This window comes from Phoxinus phoxinus, assembly GCF_949152265.1.
Source record: "Phoxinus phoxinus genome assembly, chromosome: 5".
In the NCBI taxonomy this organism is placed as follows: domain Eukaryota; kingdom Metazoa; phylum Chordata; class Actinopteri; order Cypriniformes; family Leuciscidae; genus Phoxinus; species Phoxinus phoxinus.
Genome location: NC_136880.1, coordinates 30608474 through 30629652, shown reverse-complemented (window position 1 = coordinate 30629652; position 21179 = coordinate 30608474). Strand labels below are relative to the sequence as shown.

Genomic DNA, 21179 nt, shown 5'->3' with positions numbered 1-21179 from the left:
CCTCTAAGGGCGTAATAATGTAACTTCAGGGACTATTTTTTTTCCAGTGGAAGGAAGGATTTTCAGTGATTTTACTTCATGAAAGTTGCATTGATACATATTTTTTGGCTTTAATATTTCTATTGTGTGGTAACCGTTTTATAAAAGCAATAAGGTAGGCTACTTGAGGCTATTGCTGTATCGTGAAAAAGTCAAGACTAAAGGGGTGCACCTTATTGCTGACATATAATCTAATTACAAGTAGGCCTACTCCAGATTACATGTATCAGTTACTACCCAGCACTGATGATCATCGTTTCTGTAAAAGGAAAATGTATTTGTGGGTAAAATCATAGTGCTGGGTTGCTAAATCAGTGATACTCGCAGTTTGCCCTAGAGAAAAAACAGCATGATTTTCACATTTTGACACATCTGAGACGTGCTAACCGAATTCAGAGCCAAATCCCTTGGCTGTTTGAGACATTACAGGCGGTCCGATGCTTACAGCAACACCTGCTGTTCTCTCTGCTTACACAGGGAAAACATAGCTATAGCTTGCAGTAAGTAGCGTAGAGCGAAATGACTGCCTACTTTACTTAATCATCATCCCAAAGTACTCTGCGGAGTGTAATAATACTGAAGAAGACGTTATATATATCATATCACGCCTACCGGAGACTTTGACTGCATGTGTTTTCCATCCCACCCACAGGCTCTGCACTATTAAACTCACGAGGTGGATGAAAAGAGTGAGCGGGCAAATATACATTATTTAACAGTCCCTTTCCAATAGTCCCTCTGCTATAATAATGCCAAAGTATATCCACGAGTGTCTTTACCTCAGCGGATACCAGACCCCAGCTGAACCGACACCCACTCGTGTATACAGGGGAAAAAACACATTAATTATTAATGCTATGAAGAGTGACGCACACACAAACCCTCTGGGAGAAAAAAAAAAAAAATCACCTATGGCTCAGGGCCGAAACTGAAGATTCCACAGCTCAGATGAGACTGCAGTACGTTTGGAGTGCGGTAACCCATTCACAATATCAATAGGATGATTGAATGCGACAAGGCATAAAGAAGCAACAAAATCCTCCCTGGACCCAATAGCAGAGAGATAAGGTCACATTGTGAGACACAGCATGTTATCCCATGAAATTACATAATGATAGTGATTGTCCTTTGTCTCAAGCAGCAATGCTGCTATTCTCAAATCGATAAGCAAATGAGGTCATTCACAGAAATTATGAATACCTTTTTATAATCATTGCAAATGAGGAAAAAACATATTTTCCTTTGAGAGTATCCTATTCGCATGTTTTCTTCATCAGTTTGATTTATTTTCATAGGCGGGGAAGGATGCTTCAAAATGTAAAAATACCCTCTTTTGGCCAAATTAAGGAAGCATGTAGGTAGCTTGGGAAGTTTGGGAAAAATATGTAAAGAAGAAGACGAAAAATGATAAGAACAAGAGGAAGAAAATAACTACTCAAATCTGAATAAGGGTGACCTTTATGTACAATTATGCTTCAAAAGCAGATGATTAATAATGCCCAAACCATGTTTTTACAGTCTAGACATAGTATTATACACTACTTTTCAAAAGTTTGGGGTTGTTCTTTTTTAAAAAAAAGTCCCATTTACTCACCACGGCTGTATTTATTCGATTCAAAATACAGTAAATCAGTTATATTGCAAAATATTATTACAATTATAAAATGTTTTCTATTTCAGTGTAGTTCAAAATGTAGTTTATTCCTGTGTGGAAAATCAGAATTGTCAGCTTTTTTTTATACTGTAATACATTTTTTATAATATATATTTTTTTATTACTATCAATGCTGTTTAAAAAAAAAATATATATATATATTTTGAAGATATACATTTTAAATGTTTTTCTTATCACTGTTGATCAATTTAATGTGTCTGAATAAAAATATCCATTGCTTTTTTTAAAAGATAGAAACATCTTCCTGACTTTTGAACGGTTGTACTTCAGGTGATTTTATATGCAACAACAGTCTAGTTCTCTTGAGAATGCTCGCCAATTATGTATGACAACACTGGGTATGAAATGATCCTCAACACTTATATTGAAATGTTGTAAAACTGTTAAAATTCAATTCAAACAGCCATTTAGCTTTATTATAATTGCTGGCTGCTTTGCATAGATGAAATTGCTGTTTACAAACGACGACGACACTTCTAGGTTCTTCTGGCACCCTGGAAAAGTGCTGTTTTAGATTAGTGCTTCACAAAAATTGGACTAAAAATGAGCGATAAGCACCGTGTGAGTGGTTGAAACAGCACATATCTGTCAAAAGACAGAACGGTTTCAAAGGCAAATCCATTCTGATGTTTTTCATTTCCAAAGTGCAACTGCTTTGGCAAGCAAAAGGCCAAATGTGATCTAAGTATCATCATATATGTATAAACCCACTACCAACTGATTTTTTCCCTGAAATAAACCTATAAATATGTAATTTCACTATAAATCAGTTTCACTTTATAATAATGTTATAATTATTATAAAATGCTTAACAGATTTAATCTATGAAAGTCTACAAGGCAAAAGACAGCCCTGTGTTTAAGCTACAATTATGTTAACTGAAAAACTCCTTGAGTCACCAACTTACTTTCAGAAAAAGTTTATGACAAGACAACAAAATCACTGCAATAGGATTTTGACAAACTGATCAATCAGAGTAAATGGCTTCAGACTCACTGTAATGTTTACTTGTGCCCTTCAAAGGAAAGCCCAGCAGACTAACTTTCAGCAAGACACTTTTCAAAATATCATTCAAAGAACAGAGCTTAAAATAGACAAAGACTGACTGATCATGATGTCAGAAACAATAACAAGTCAAAACAAGACAACACTCTGAACAGCGCACAGAGAGACAGGAACCATTATAGCATTAGTAGTGTTGTGAATCTACAGGACTAGACGATTTTGATTTAAGCAATGTAAGACTGGCACAGAGAACATTTGAAATTCAAAACTGTAGATGCCAAACGTTTCCTTCAGTGAATTATGATGCCTTTTGAATATCAAATTATGCTGTAAAAAATAAATAAAGATAAAGAACACGGAAAGTAGATCAATTGTTCATGTTAACTAACATAGCCATATGCTAAAATTCAAATTTGTCATCATAGGAATGAATTATATTTTAGTTTCCAGTTTCATGGCCCCCAGAATACTTTGTTTTATGAATATTTGAACATGTAATATCAAAAGAAAGAACAAACCCTCTGCTTTTAAACCAACAAAAAACTGTTTTATTCTAGCCTCATGCGTTATAATTATTATTTTGTATCAACAATTGAATGTGGGTAAGTTTAAAAGCCACATTTTGAGCAAAAAGCAGTTTTTTGTTTTTGTTTTTTTAAACGTTTTTTTTTACGTCTGGATCGAATTCATTACCATTTGGTAACATTAGGAAGTTTAGATTTATACGCTGTTTAATGTTGATATGCCAGCTATTTTACATATGCATCTGCTATCGCTTGTTTCTGCTGCTTCTTCACATGTCTTTTGGTCTGGAGATACTGTACTCCTGCCTCCTACATTATAAATAGACTCTAAAGCTGGGACTAAAATCGGTCACTTGTTCACACATTTACTATTTTCTACATGGTGAATGGTAGGGAACGATTCAGACAGTGTAAATATGCTTTCCATTGGGGCGAATGAAGTCTAGTTTCACGTCAGTGTCACGTGAACCGCACACATCTGCTCCGGTCCAGAGCCACAATAGCACAGAGTGGATCATACGTGCAAGTCAGCGCATATCAGAAAACAGATCAGACCCATCTGAATTCTGCATTGAATGCTATATTTTAAATTGATATGGAGGAGACACGGTTAGAGATTAGAAGGAAACTGCATCTTTAGTGAGCTAGACAGCTCTGGCCAATCTGTGATAAACTAAACGCTATTTTAAAAGAGGGGAGGAACTGTTCGATATTTCTTCCTGTTTCGGTGGAAATGACATCAACACATTGAATAATGCTGCGTGTTTCAAGGCACATCAGTGGGGCTTTAAAACATCTCATCAACATTGAAAAAGAGCAGCATAAACATTCAGCTAAGCATCTTTTTTTTGTTCCACAAATTAAAGTCTCACAGTTTTGCAACAACCTAAGGGTAAGTAAATTATGACAGAAGTTTTATTTCGAGTTGAACTATCCCTTTAAGCACATGAAAAATGCACATCACATCCTTCAAACATCAGATTTGCATGAGTGCAATTTACATTCTTGCATAACGTATAATTAGGTAATCAGCTGAGTCACGGTGTCATTAAAGATTCCAGTTTTTCGCAGCTGAAGGCTATCTGTCAGAAATCAGAGATTGGCAGAAAAAGCGATGGGCTATCACTATCACTAGATCTAATGAAGTCAGTTGGCACCACCCTGAGCTCTGAAATATGACACCCACTCTCGCCCGGGCATTAACACCAGCTGTGTGTTGGCTCGCACTGCAGCAGATCAGTGCTGTGATGCACATCCCACACAAACAACAATGCTCAAACATGTATGCAAATGCAAGAGCTATTGGGATGGAGAAACATAGTCTGCAGGGAATGGTGGACTAGTGCAACAATATTGTGGGAAAGAATGCTGTTTTTCAAACACATTGATTTCTACATGTCATCTCTTAATAAGTTTGTTCTACGTACAATAATCTTGTGTATCTTCATCTCAGATTACCATTTGAGTGATAGTTTAAGCATAACAGACCCTCTAAAAATGGGACGATGGGACTGGACAGTCACCTGAAGCTCAATCCTTTCACTAACTCAGGCTGCAGTGCCGACAGCGACCAGCAGAGGGCAATTTAGCTGCATCCAAGCACACGATGGAGGTTAGGGAGTGAAGAGCACAATATACAGGCTATATATATTTCTTAATCTTTCATTTCTTCCACTTTTTTCTCCCCGCTTTCTCCGCAGCAACTACCGCTCTCTGCCAGTTGCAGTCCTGTTTTTATTGCTCTGTATTAATTAGGACATCCATTAGGTGGTTTAAGTCAGACACAAAGATATAAATCCCCTTGTTAATTTGGAAAGAAGAATCAGCGGCGCTCATTATGATTAAATTAGCAGAGATCTGCCGGGTGGCTGGACCTTTATGACATTGATTGTGATCATCAGCACCAAACATCGGACGGCAGTTTCCCTTTAACCTCAATTAGCATTCTGTACCTAATCTCCAATTTATTACTGGTTTAAAAGGTCTTCCTTGAAATAATCAGCTATTTAATCATGATAATGATGCTATATAATGTACAAAATATATATGTTTTATACAGTAGCCTATTTCAAATCTTTTGCACTGTGGAAACACCCTACATTACATTAAGTCATATTTCGAACAGCTCGAATGTGTTTGAAAGCAACCTGGCATTGATTAAAAAACTCTTGAACTTATATTGGGACATATTTCCTGGAATATGGGGCCGCCAAGATGGGAATGGCGTTTTCAGCTTGCACATTGTTCCGTGAGATGGCCTTATATGACTATTGCCGTTATACTGTACAACCATGCAAACCAATTACTGGACCAAAGGACTCCCATGAGCTGGATGGCAATACCATTATAGATCCCCCATCGTGTGTAACAGTTGGTAATTGTGGCCATCTTTTGGTTTCCTCAACACATAAACCAGTCCAGATGTTGGAAAGTGTGTGAAAGATGACCTATCAGACCATATTATGTTTTCCATTTTGGTCCAGGTTAGGTTCTGAGACAGGTTATGAGATTTTGCAACTCGGCCTCAGAGTCAAGAGGTTTCTGAATGGCAGCACTGCCATAAATTCTAGATCACAATGTAGGTTTTGTTTAGACAAGGTCACAGAGTTTGCTGATTGAATTCTGAGAAATTCTTTGAGGCTACAGTGACATTTAGCTACTATGCTAGGTAGTGTCTTTTTATTCAACTCAGTAAGATTCATCTTGCAACCACAGTTTGCTTCCTGATGCACTTTGTACTTTCGGCATATGATGTAATTATTTTTGAGACTGTTCCTCTCAACACATTTAACTCTGTTGAACTCAAATAGGGCTGCTGGCCTCTTTAAAGCTGCTGATTACCAATCAACCCAATATGACCCGCCTTTGCAGCTGCATTTGTGATTGTAAATGAGCTTCTTCAAAGTTATTTTTGTCGGCCCATAATTAAGACATCAAAAAAAGTTGAGTCATAAGTCAAAATGATGACAAAAAAGTCACATTTATAACAGCAGAAGATATTACTTCAGAACATAATCACATTAAAATTAAATGATGACATAAAGTCAAAATGATGAGAAAGTCAACATTATAACAACAATTTGACTCATAATTATGCTTTTTAATCTTATGATTTTGACAGTCATCATTTTGACAATTTTTCACATAGCATGTAATTCACTTATCTCATAAATATATATATATATTTAATCTCAAATATGACTTTTATTTCATAGTTTTGACATTACACCTCATAAATATGATGTCACAATTTTTTAGTTTTATGCCATTATAATGATTTACCAAAAAAGAAAATATATTTTTTATGTGATGGAAATAGGCTTCCATGTGCTTTTACATAGTTGACCCGTTCATGCAAAGAAAGCAAAACAATATTTTTTTCATCAATGTAAAAACTCAGATACACTAATTATTTGTACAAAATATGTTCAAAAGAATTGGGGTCAGTTTACGAATGAACAAATTTATTTTTTTATTCAGCAATACATTCAATTGATAAAAAGTGACAGTAACAACATTTATAAGGTATTTATAATGTAAATGCTGTTTATTTAACTTTCAATTCATCATGCTTTTTTTTTAAGCAGCATGACTGTTTTATTCCTGTATATATTTATTGGGCATCAAATCAGCATATTGGAATCATTTATGAAGGATCACATGACACTGAAGACTGGAATGATACTGAAAATACAGCTTTACTATCACAGGAATAAATTACATTTAAAACAATAGAACATTTTAAATTGTAATCATATTTCACAACATTACTGTTTTACTGAATTTTTAATCAAATAAATACTGATTTGGTGAGCATAATAGACGTCTATTGAAAACATTGAAAAATCATAACCAACTCTGACTGAAAGTAAATGTAGCAAGACTAAAGAAAAAAGCAACAACAAAAAAGTTGTTTTTCAAAGCCACGTCTTCCATCAATTAACTGAGAAACGCTGGTTTAAATAAATGGTTTGTTTTGTGCAGCCTCTGGCTCTTTAATCTTACCTTTCAATACTGTCTTACATCACACATTTTAAGGCATCTTTCTGCCTACAGGAGCAAAGGAATGCCAATGGAAATCCATTTTCACAGTGCAATAGCTGAACCAAAGAACTACGGATCAGTGTCAGCCAATCACAGCACTGGATTGTGTTGATAAGACACACTTCAAAGCACTAGTGGCCTTGATAAAAAGCCTTGCACACCTTGCTCATCACTCCTCATTTAGCACAGCAAATCAACCATCCAAACACACACACACACACACACACACACACACACACACACACACACACACACACACACACACACACACACACACACACACACACACACACACACACACACACACACACACACACACACACACACACACACACACACACACACACACACACTCTTCATTTGCAAAGTCTCACATAGACTCGCGAAGCATAGACTCACATCCAGACTTTTTCTTGCTCATAAATTGCAGTTAATACACTATTTAGAAGCTATAAAAAAGTGAGTTTATTCCTCCTTTGATCTGATATGGAACAACATTGCTGTGTAGGAGAATATTATAGCTCAAATAATTTGAGATCTAATTAAAGCAGATACTGTAAAAGAATAAATAAACTTTCAAAACATTCATATAATTTATGTATGCAGACAAAATCAAGCAAAAACAACCTAAGACCTACAGACAATTACAATGCAAGGTAATTCCCAACTGTTCCCAAGTTGTAAGATTTAAAAAAAATCAGACCATGCAAAATGAGATTGTTTATCCATTAAAGGATAATTCCGGTATTTAACACCTTGAGTCTATATTGTAGTTTGTTTTGGATGAACAAGAGTGGTAGACAACATTTTTTTGACAATGGTTCCTCTCTCGAGTTTTTGACTATAAAAGAATTGGCCATGGACCCATTTAACATTGGAGTCAATGGGCATGTCCGAAAATGTCATTAAAACAGCCAATAATGTTCGTTTACAAAACTGTTAAACTCACCGAGTGATTAGTGATGTTAGTTGATGTTCCAGAAACAAAAAGTGTTGCAAAATACAGTTTCTGTCGTGTTTTATTCGTCATTTTGTAAAATCTCATTGAATTCTGTTGAAGGACTGAGTGCTCGTTAATATAAATGCGCTACCGGAAACGGAAAGGGGGCTGTTTACATTTGGTCGATGTAGTTTTTTTGCTCGCTTCCGTTTCTCATAAGGCTAGCGAGCAGAGCAACTGTGCTCCAGGAGAGTAAGCCAAATAAACAATAATTTTTTTAGGAACTTTACCGCAGTTTTTGACCGCACAAATTCTAACCATATTGAAAGACGTGACCACTGATATAGTTCCACTATAGCAAAATAAACGGATTGGAATCATATATTGCGATGATATATTGTTTATAATCATCAACGAACACCACTAACCACTCGGTGAGTTAAACAGTTTTGTAAACGAACATTATTGGCTGTTTTAATGACATTTTCGGACATGCCCATTGACTCCAATGTTAATGGGTCCATGGCCAATTCTATTATAGTCAAAAACTCGAGAGAGGAACCATTGTCAAAAAAATGTTGTCCACCACTCTTGTTCATCGAAAACAAACTACAATATCGACTCAAGGTGTTAAATACCGGAATTATCCTTTAAGCAGGGAATAAAAAAAACCAAATAAAAAAACAGCACCACTCAACACTCAAGCCCCACCTCATTCATTCATGATGGGGAGTCATCATAAAGTTCAGGGAATCTCTTTAAATCTCCATATTTCTTAAAAGTGTGATTTGGAGTGAAGCCTATCTGGTCATACAAAGCAACACAAACATTTGTTCAGTGGGTCATCTTCATTTTAACTAAAGTCAGAGAGCGAGAGAGAGGAGAAACGGGGTGATAATATTAACCAACACATGCATTCAAATGGCAAGGAAAAATCCGTTCTTTGCTCGTTCAGCGAGAGATCCAGAGAGCTCTAGGTGGTTTTGCTCTTCATTTGAAGGACAGTCCAAGGTTGGGTTTGCACGACAACGATGTACTAAAAACGGAAAAGTTTTTCCTTTCCGTTTTTAGTGAAAATATGACAACGTTGTCAAAACTAAACTGTATTAGCATGCCAAGCCAGTATTGTGAGGTCTGACTAAACACGTCAACGTTTCATAAATCCGAGTTTTTGTAGTGTACTGTGCAGGGACAATAATGATATCGTTTTCAAAAACTTGCACTTTGAAACCAGTTTTGAGGCCCTCAAAACACTGTTGCTGCGTAAATGAATGGCCAAAATGCATAAAAAGTGTTCAGTTTTTAGTTGAAACCGGTGTTGTGTGAATGGTTCCTAAATGATCTCTGGCTAAAGGTTAGGACCTCTAACTATTCAAACCTCGGTCCACTTCTCTCCACTCTTCAGGAGCACTAACAAGATCAACGGGGAAATAGGGAATGTCAAAATAAAAAAATGCCTGGCCTGGAACACATTTACTAAAGTTTTCTTATGGGAATGACCTCTAGGCTTTTAAACTCCTTATTCAGAACTATACTCTTCTCTTTTCTAATGGTTAAATTGAAATACCGTCACTGATTCGCTGGTGTTTATGGATGGAAAAGGGATTTTTCATCAACTCGGTTTCTTAAAAAGGGCCAAAAAGTTGATAAATATCACACTAAACAGGCATGAGCAGATACTTTATATGTTCAGATTTTTTTAAAGCTTGAAGCTAGTTATGATCTTATGGCTGAAATGCTTCTTCCTGAGGTCGATTAAGTCTTCGTGAGCACGGCAGATTTATATTTAGCTTTAGTTTAGTTCTCATTTCCAGATAAGGGCAATATCGAGATTGATAGTTGACTGACACACAGAAAGAAGACTTACAATGTGTGTCTTGAAGCCTCGGGAGCTAAAGAACTGAGGAAAATATGCCTTCTTTGTGGTTCTCATGCGGGTCCACAGCTATAGTGACATTTACTGATCCCGTTCCCTCCTCTTCTCATCATTGATCAATTCCTGTCCTTTCTCTATTGTTCTCTCCATACATTTTTTTTCTTCTTAACTTAGCTAAAAATGTGAAGCCAATGTATTATCCGAATGTATCTGCAAACACTAGATTTCTTTTTTTGGGATGAGTGTGGGTTGGAAGGGGGGTTTGGGGCAGCAAAGTTAAGGACTCGAAAAAGCATGGCCTGCGTAAGCGCCAGGGGTAACGTGCCGGAAGCATGTACACTAACCTAATACACAGTGCATGGCTCTGATGGTTATATAATGAGAAATTTCTGTTCATCTGCCCTTATTCACGAAACATGAGCAGAACAAATTTCTATGTAAATCATTTTCATAAATCAGCTTTCATTAATCTATTCGTACCTAAATTGTCACATTCAATTTAATGGGACAATTTATACACAATTGGTTTTTATGCATGACGTACACAGAAATCCGTTCTGGTCTGGCTTCACGAAGGTCCAGCTCATCTAATGTGGTGACCTCATTGTCTGAGCTCATTGATAGCGTTACAGTTTTGTATGATTAGTCAAAAAATCTGAGACTGCTATGAACCCCACAGGATGTTTATCTAGATTATAATATTTCAGTAGTCCAATTTGTAACCCCAAATGAAGATATGCAGTTAGTGAAGACATCTGCTTCCCTTTGATTTGAATTGTTTTACAGCAGAGCACCCAGAGCTCGTTCATCAAGCTCCTGCTCCACTGCAGGCATTGAGCTCCTGCCCTGCAGATGTGCAGCTCCAGGGAGCGCCTCTATGACAGGCAGGCCAGAGCAGCTCTACACTCTTTCCATCTTTTAATCAGCTCGCTCTTTTTCCTTTTCCTCTTCTCCATATGCAGTTCTGCCTATAAATGTACCCGACAAAATACGCCTTTTTTAAATAATTGCAATTCAATTATAATAAATGCAAAATTTTAAATAATAAAAAGAGCATTTTTTTCAGTAGTCTTCCATTGATGATAGTTGACAAACGTTTTATGCATATCCCATAGTACTAATTGCAACAAAAGATCTCTCTCTCTCTATCTCTCATAATTAAACAATTCTATATGACATAATATAAAAGCTCACCAAGGCTGCACTTATTTGATCAAAAATACAGTAACAATTATATTGTGAAATATTATTACAAATTAAAATAATTGTTTAATATTTTTGTTTTAAAATGTAATTTATTCCTGTGATGCTCAAGAAACATTTCTTATTATTATCAATATTTGTGCTGCTTAATATTTTTTGTGGAAACCGTGATACACTACCATTCAAACGTTTGTGTGTAAGGAATAATAATAAATATTACAAAAGATTTCAATTTCAAATAAATCCAGTTATTTTTATTAACATTTTATTAATCAAAGAATCCTGGAAAAAGTATCATGGTTTCCACAAAGATATTAAGCAGCGAAAACGGTTTCCAACATTGATAATAGGAACCATCATAAATAATTGAGCACTAAATCAAAATATTAGAACAATTTCTGAAAGATCATGAGACACTAAAGACTGAAGTAATGTAATTTAAGTAAAGTATATAATACTGTGTCTTTCTTGTACACATCTCCCACACCCTCTGGCATGGAAATACACTCGCTGGCAGTGGGTAATAATCTCTTTCGTTTCCAAGTTTCCTGATCCCTTTCTCCCTGTCTCAATCCTCATGCTGTAGTGGCCGCTGCACTATAGGTAAGCTGTGCTTGGGTGTTACCCTCCCACCTCACTGTCATACAGGAAATGTAATGGGAGAAAGATGAGTAAAAGAGAAAGGAAGAGAGAGAGAGAGAGAACATGTAGAGTTGCGGAGAGCCAAAAAAAGAGCATGCATATTGTGTAGGTGATGGAGGAGGTGAGAACATGGCTGTCATAAAAACAATTATTGTGTCTTTTGCTGCCCTGTTTTTATATAGCACAGCTTGTCTGTAAAATCTATATTTCATCTCTTGAATTCAGAATATTATGATGTTGAGTTGGTCCTGCTATCCATAATATATTGATCATCAAGTCAAATGTTATATGCTAAGTATTGCTGATGCTCGAAAAGCCATTTTGCAGGTATATCGCAGTAAATCCTACAAGAGCTTTAGACGAGACTGCAATAAAGTTTAAATACCTAGTCGACATAAAAGTTTAGAGTGAATCAATCTGATCTGTAAACTATAAAGCTCTTATAGATTCAAAACCAAAGATGCCTTAAAAACTTGCAAATGTGTTTCTAGATGAGTATTTTAATCTGCTCTTGAGTGGTGCTGCAGTCCAGAGTGCATCTGCACTGATAAATGAACAAATAACCTCAGTCCATTCTACTGCAGACACAGAATACAGGCCATGCTCATATCAATCGAATGCACATTATGGCCGCAGAGAGAAAGATATCTAATTCAAAAGAGAGGGAGTCATTATCTCAAACACTTACTGTTTATTAAAGATGACTTTCAAAACTGGATTGATGCTTTTTTTTTTTGATGGAATGATTAGAAAATTTCAATTTGCCTCTTCAAATTCAAAGCAAAATGAATGATAACCATACACATAAACACTCTCTCAAAAAATAGTAAAAAATAATCATAAACAAACCAATTAATCAGGGATTTTCTTTACTGAAAATAAAATAAAACAAAAACAGTAACTCAAAGCCTTTCATAAATGTTTGACATTCCCAAATGAAATACCAATTAGTGTGTTTCACATAATTTTTTTTTGCTGAGGCATCATTCCAATATTTTAATATCCTTCAGCCAATTTGTGAATATTCATAAGCTGTGTGGTAGACATTTCCCCCTAAACATTCAAAAATGATTAGGTGGCACACTTCAGTTGCGGAAGGTTTGTGCTATTTGGGGCAATATGGTTTACCAGAGTCTCCGGAGAGCTCATTATCCATATCCAAAGAGCAGGACCTTTAACTGAGTCACAGGGGGTATTAAAACCCTGCCCTGTGTCTGTTCTCATTCTCACAGCAGTCCACAAGCAGCTGCCTAACACCCAGCGTATGGATGCACCTGCATTCTCAGAGTCAGTTGCATGGACTCGGAGGGTCAAGATCGCAGATCTCCACTTATTTGTGGCACACGTGTAAATGTCATTGAATGATATAAATTGAAAAAAAAATTTTTTTATAAAAAAATGAGGGCAGAAATGCTGGCTTCAGCTCTACATTTAACGTCATGGTAGCATGTCTACGTCAGAGGCTGGCAAAATGAAGAATAATGGAGTTTTCAAGTAGGCAGGGAAACTGATTTAAAACCATCCGTCATAGAGCGAACATTTTTGTGTATTGCAAGGTGGCGTCCTTGGGAAGAAGGCAACGTGGTTGATTCGAGTTATTAGGCCGAAACAGCAGCTATAGGAGGGCCATTATTTATCTGACTTTATCTAAGATTCCAAAGCTACCAGTGTGAAGGTGGAAGGCTTTGAATGTCTGCATTTCAACAAAAATATAAGCATTTAAAATGTCCGTCAATTTACATTTGCAGGATTTGTGCTACTTGCAAATTGACAAACAGTCAATGGTGGTGTAGAATTGGGCTGGTAACTAAAAGGCTTTAGGTAGTACAAATAAATGCTGAAAGGTTTACGCACATCCAACAACACTTACACTGCATCACAAAACATAACTTACAGAAATAAATCTGTATGCTACTATGATATTACATTATCATTATTATTATTATTATTATTGTGCAAGATCTCAATCCAGTGTATCTTCATCAGTCACTCATTAACACGCAAATATTTGGTAACACTTTACAATAAAGGCTCATTTGTTAACATTACTAATGTATTAACTAACATGAACTAACAATGAGCAATACAATTGTTACATTATTTATTAATCTTTGTTAATGTTAGTTTAAAAAATACAGTTGTTCACTGTTCACAGTGCATTAACTAATGTTATAACAAATACAGTCTTTTATTTTAATCATGTATTAGTAAATGTTGAAATTAACATAAACTAAGATTAATAAATGCTGTAGAAGTATGTTCATTCATACTGTAGGTCAAGTTAACTAAATTAGTTAACTAATGAAACCTTATTGCTACCAAATATTATTTTACCTTTAACCACAAATAAGATGACATAACATTTTTTAACATCCATCCATCAAAACAAACTCTGTCATCATTTATACCATTACTGTAGAACTCAGAATAATTAATTTTGAAAAACACCCAAAACAACATTGGACCCCATTGACATTGTAAAAAACAAACAAACAAACAAAAAAACACCTCTAAGATCTTTTTCGAATATCTTCTTTCATGTTCCAAATAAACAAATAAGTCATACAGGTTTGGAACAACATGAAGGTGAGTAAATGATGAGATAACTTTTATTGTAGTGAGAACTATCCCTTTAAAGGGAACATGTACTCAATATGTACCATAAATACACAAGGTTATCTGTCATTTTTGTATACTGTCTCTAAGTACAGATTGTGTCCAGAAGGACTTTTTATCAAATAGACAACGTGGTGATATCTTTGATCTTAAACACTTTACCTGAGTTTGGAAGACAAAATGAATTATATTTGAATGTTAAGTTATATTGAGAGCATTAAACGCACTCATAATTACCGGATGGGATGGATGGCAGAAAGCGAGTAGATTGGTTCTAAAGATAAATCAGCTCTTAAAACAAGGTCATGCACATTAGCAGGGTGATTGAATATAATTCATTGAAGACATCATGAAGAAAAGAAATTGAGCTGAAGATGTGCCAGTGTTTAGGGTCAACTTTTTTTTTTCAATTTAGAAAAGAATTGTGCACCCAAAAATGAACATTTAGCAATCATTTACTTCCTCTTATGTTGTTGTTGTTGTTGTACATGCAGTATGCAAAAACCTGTGCAAATACGGTGGTTTTAAGGTGTTTGAGGAGTTTTTGCATACAGCACATCAATCATCCAACTTGTATTGTACCAGGATGTTAACCAACAAAAGCAAAAACAAAACAAACAAACAAAAAAAATCATCAGCAATATAGACATGTATAAAATAGAGAGAAAAAAAGTTGTATGTACATTTCCTGGCTTCCAGTGTGTTTAGCTGGAAAACGTCCTAGTTTGTTATGATGGATGGGGTGTAACATGTATGTGTCCTTTATTGCCAGTTTAACACATGTAAACATGAAGTGCAACTAATTGCCACTTGCCCTTTTTATGATAGCCTAATTAGTGGTTAAATGTATTTTATACAATGTTTGGATGTTGTTTGGATATGTGCCTCATGATTTATTGCTAAATAAATGGGAATATTATAACAGTGTGTAGTTTTTTCCCCCCAACTTATTTGTAGGAACGATCAAATCCCACAATGTGTGATCTCTGAACTATCACCATTGTACCCTTGAGCAAGGCACTTAACCTCAGGTTGCTCCAGTGTAATAATAAGCGTACTATCCAAAGTTGCTTTGCATAAATTGTCAGCTAAATGATAAATTAGAGCAACATTAATGCATAACTTGTTCCCCCAGCTGAAAAGACCAACATACATTTCCATTCTTGTCCAGGCTGGTATATGTTTGTTATAGTGCTGAGCTGGTGAAACTAGTCTGGTGAGCTAGTCTTGCTGGTTAAGGTACAGTTGTTAAGAAGTTTAGTAGTGACACATCAGACAACCAAAAATCACATTCAAAGCACAACTGAGAAGAAAATCTTATTGCAATTGTCTCTGCATATTATTAAGTCACTGAAGAAGGTAATGTTGTGACTGAAACGTTTGCCATTCCTCAGTAAAGCTGTTTTTTAATCTAACTTTTTTTTTTTTTTTTGCCTTGACTGTGAAAGTTTTGTGGCTTAAGCACCTAGACTTTTTCCAGAAAATGTCCAGTGTTTTTTTTTGTCTTCATGAATTAAAAAAACACATAATTAAATAAATAAATAAATAAAATAAGCGTATTGCGCAGCTCACATAATTTGGTATTGGAAGAAAATTTTTGAGTTCATCTAAAAATCTCTTCTTCTGAGTGACTTTTGACTCTACAAATTTGATCAACTATATTAGTCTTTTTTTAGCAGGATCATTACTGTTACCACATGGCCATTAGTACCACAAAAAGCTTTTAGCAGAACAATGGAGTACTCACTGACACCTCGGATATAGATTTTCTAACTCCCAACAAAAGACACTTCCCCAATGACTGGGTGATTATCACACTGCAGAGCACCCACAGCTTTCATTTAGTTGTCATTCACCTTGTTCTCATCCCCGTTACCTTGTGTTTTCATCAAGAATAGAAGAGTACAGTTCGAGGCCTCTAGCATGCCTTGTAGGATGACCTTAGTGCTTATTTCCCGGTTTCCGAAGAAATGGCTGTGTATCACAATGCATTTTTTTCATGTTCACACCACTGCTATTTCATGAATGCCCAAGGGCACGTTGTCGTTATACCAGACATAAGCATAGAAACCTAAAACCTTCACTCTACAGACCGTCTAGCCCATCTCCAAAGGTGCTTTGTCTGTTAACGTCACACTTCTGTTGTCTCTCCAAATAAGTTCCGTCCTAACTGACCTTGTACATATATATGGGCTCAGCTGAGTGGAGCTGAAGCATAAAAACTAGGTGAGCCCAGGGGCCTCCTGAGTACGGAGCAGTGCTGGCCTGCATTCAGCTTTAGCCAGCCAGCCAGCCTTCTCACATCTGCCCTTGCCCCCTTTTATTGGCTGAACAGATGTGACCAACCTCCCATGGGCTGTGTTGAGTTTTACTTCCTCAGCTCCTGTCCACATCCTCTCCTAAATGGAGTTTATTCTGACAAAACCATAATTTGGGTACACTGGGCCAAACTACTACCGGTATCTGCATATTTAGACAATAGTCTTTTTTTCCCCTTTTTTTTAAAGACTGTTCCAGTATTATTATTTGATTCGTTTTTAGCATAATTTATGGATAGGAAAAATATTTTTGCTCTGTTTATCACCACAACAAATGTAAAGGTTTATCTCATAAAATAAAAAGGTGCATCCTAAACCATAAAAACAATGCGTCTTCATGCAGAAAACATTTAGGATGACATTTAGAACTAACTCAAACATTACATAAAGAACATGAACAATTTGATAATGCATATTGTAGGTTGGGTTACTTGTTATAAATAAATAAATAAATAAATAAATAACTTTACAATTAGTCTTACAATTAAAAATATAACATAAAATAATTTGCACAGTATGAACCATTCATTATAAGCGAATGAGATGCAATATGAATAATATAATCTAAACCAGAAAATGAAATCTTTTAAATGAATATATTTGTTTAGCTTACCTTTGCTGATATCCTGATATTCCAACCACAGCTGACGTTGGACTTGTTTGTTGGGATACCATATGGTACAGGATTCCTCAAAGCCATACACTGCCTCCTGGATAAAATGGTTGCCAAACTCTTTTAAAATGGACACAAAGTCACTGCGCAGGGTAGCCCCATCCAGTGAATGAATTGCTGAACTGAAAGCTGAAGTAGAAAGGTAAAAGAAGGAGGCTTCAGAGAATCGCATTAAACTTTAAATTCAATTTCACATCTCAATTAAAAGCAGAAGCTGCACAATAGACCAAACAAGAGAAAATATTCCAAATGAATTGAGCTGTGATGAAGATTACAAAACAAAATGCTTGAAGTATTCAAAGCATTATTGCCAAATGGTGATTTTTAATACAGTTACACATACTACAGTGCAGTTAAAATGACAAAGCAAAGAATGTGGGAAGAGAAAGAGTGAAAACATGATCTGTCAGTGTGCTGAGTGAAATGCTATCTGGGGAAACAAAGGAAGAATAAACAACAAGGCCTGTAGATGTATTGAGTGCTTTTGTGTAGGTTGATGTCTGACCTTTTAAAATCTTGTACTGCTTTTCTCAACACATAATTTACACATTAAATGTAAGCTTTTAGTAATAGAATTGAAATTTCCCTGCGGCACTTTAGAATATAAAGTACTTGTTTGCACACACTTTTGCAAAAGTATTGAAGACCTCTGAAAAGTTTGGTAGACAGCATAATTCAGTGGTTTGCAAGTTAACAAAACATGTTATTCATTTAATAGAAGTGTTTAATGTGGGTATTCGAAGAATGGTCCAATATTTCAGCTCAATAACTGAATGACAAATGTTGGCCAATATTTTTGGGAAAATAAGGCATTTGCCATATTCAGCTTTCTCTCACAACCTTCATGCCCAGGATTGCAAAATCACCTTAAGTGATAAAATGCAGAAAAGGCAGGGTAAAAAAAGTGGTAAAAATCTGAATTTAAAATGCAAAAACCCCACTTTTCAGTCATATGAAAAATGAATCCTTTAATGGTAATGGGATGAGAAGAGAAGAGAGGGGAACTGGTGCAAGCAATAAGAGCAAGGAAATCAAATTTTAAAGGCCATTCAGCCCATTCATTAATACAGAGTATTCTTTTAGAACTGCACTTGGGATCTGACATCTGCTCATTAAATATACAGTGTTCCTTAAACAAATGAAGCAAATGCCCTCGCAGTGAAAATATGAGGCCAAAATAAAACTAAAGTGCCAAAAACAATGCCAACTTTATCCATCTTTGAAGGTTGCTTTTTGTCTTCTTTGATGCCAAATTGTGTAATTTCTGCACCACTAGTGTCACAGAATGGGAAAAAATTATGAATGTTCTCAAACTGGATAGTAAAAAAAAACTGACTTCAGCTTTAAAGGAACATTTTCCAACTCCCCAGTTAAACAGTTGAGTTTTACCATTTTCGAATCCATTCAGCCAATCTCCGTGTCTGGCGGTAGCACTTTTAGCATAGCTTAGCATAGATAATTGAATCTGATTAGTAGTAATAATCAAGAAACTGTGCTGCCGTACCAGCAGGCGCAATGATATTACGCAGCGCCTGAAAATAGTCCCCAGCTCGGTAACTTCCAACGTGACCAGCACTAAGTTTGTAATATCATTGCCCTGCTGGTACGGCAGCACAGTTCCTTGATTATTACGCAGGAATGAGAGTATAGTTCCTAGTCATATTGGCCTAGAAAATCACAAGTTTTTATTTTCTGTCGGTCTTAGTACACGCTGTAACTACAGAAGAGTCACGTTTTAAATAGGAAAAATATCTAAAGTCGTTGGTCCTTTTTTTGAGAGAGATGCTAATGGTCTAATCAGATTTAATGATCTATGCTAAGCTATGCTAAAAGTGCTACCACCAGACCCGGAGATTGGCTGAATAGATTAGAAAACGGTAAAACTCAACTGTTTATCTCTAGGGGAGTTGGAAATGAGCCTATTTCCAAAAAAAGTGGAGTGTTCCTTTAAGTCCCCCGCTTTTAAACAAACGCGCCATCTGGGATCAACAAAGCACTGATAACTGCCTTTTTCACACCAGGCAGCCATATTTGTTGGTATTGAGTTTTGCTTCACTACCCACCCAGCACAACTGATCTGTCACAGTGAGGGCTCCATAGTGAGATCACACTCATTCTATCAGACCAAAAAAAGTTATGGCCAGTTTGCCTGAAACCTCTTCCTAACCACAGAATGTACTGTAAGCTTGTAGTAAATACTTGATCAATATAAATAAATGGATGAAGAGTGAGGGTGTTTTACCTTGGGAGAGGGTCCACTGATTGAGCTTCACATGGTACATAATGGATCGTAGCTTCCAGTGCTGAACCAGTGGGTAACCTGTAACCTCACTGTAGTTTACCATTCCTAAAATATACAGAGGGCGAGAAACAATCATAGATATAAGATCATATAAGATCCAATTTAAGACCAAAAGCAATTGACGAGTTCATGGATCTCGAACAGTAAGTTGGGGAGTGATATATAGAAGAGATTGCCCATTTGTTCGTCAATATTTTGGGCTTGTTGTATTAGAAAAAAAAGATTGAAAGTTTCAAATGCATTTATCTGTGTTTTTGTGTACTTTTATGAGTGCACAAGCATATAAATAGCCTAAAAGTTAACAGATGGACTAAAGCCCACAAAATGCAAACACATGTATGGTCAAAAAAGAGAGAGGTAATCGAAGCCCTCGCCCCGCGGCAAATATCCAGATACTTACATTGCCACCAACCCATGCCATCCACGGCCCATCACTATAGGCACATAGAATAAAATTAAATTCTATCTAGCACTTCTTCTTGCTTTACTACTCCTTCCTGAAAACAATCTCACCTGATGATTTGAGTAGCTCTTTTTGTAAAGAATTAATCATTCTAAGATGATTGGGGTAATTTTGTAGGGTAGGCCTAGTGCCCCTGCACAAAAAAATAATAAACAAATTACAAGCATATATAAATACAATAGAAAAAAAATACAAGTGAAATAAAGCAGTGCTTTATGTTTTTCAGGTAAATTAACTGTATTAAGTTACAGACATTGAATAATCAAATGTAAAATAACACTGCATTCACTGTATACATTAAATATGATTCATATAATTTATACGGTTATCATGAGCTACAAAAGTGATTTTCTCTTTCTCTTTTGCTGTTTGATTAACTTTGGTGACACAAACAGCTGCAGGTATATTGGGTTGCTGTCCCTTTAACACGAATGCATATGTATAAATCTGTTTTCTTTCTCTGACTGCGTTTACGGGGAAACTCGTTGATACGGGCACTTTGACTTATTTTTTCGTGCACATCGTCCGTATTATTACAATATTGCTGGATTTATTTTTTAGTATGAAAATAAAATTTCATCCATGGTTATGTCAGAAGATTACAGTGATTCCTAGAAAATTCTTACCATAGAGGATAATAGTACTATTAATAGAAGACAGAGCAGCTCAGCAGATTTGTGTAAATTAAATCCATTGTGGCATTCTTCATTTATCTTCCAACTCTTTTTTTAACATATGAGGCATCACTTTTCTACCCGTGGTTACCCTGTGAGCTAGAATCCCACATATCGCCATATGTTGAGCGGGCGGTGTAATCAATCATCTCGTCTCCTACAGCAACTGTCAGCCGTGCCTTGAC

The 21179-nt window shown here is 35.9% G+C and overlaps 1 protein-coding gene across 7 annotated transcripts in view; it reads right to left on the bottom strand.

Moving 5' to 3' along the window:
• Positions 1–21179, bottom strand: part of astn1 (astrotactin 1) — a 246091-nt gene that overhangs the window by 49772 nt on the left and 175140 nt on the right. For all 7 annotated transcript variants that reach the window (XM_079612600.1, XM_079612595.1, XM_079612594.1 and 4 more), the window contains 2 exons: positions 19798–19902; positions 17496–17684 (listed from right to left, as the gene is read on the bottom strand). In XM_079612600.1, the coding sequence (XP_079468726.1) occupies positions 17496–17684; positions 19798–19902 (294 nt within the window). The remainder of the gene's footprint in view (positions 1–17495; positions 17685–19797; positions 19903–21179) is intronic.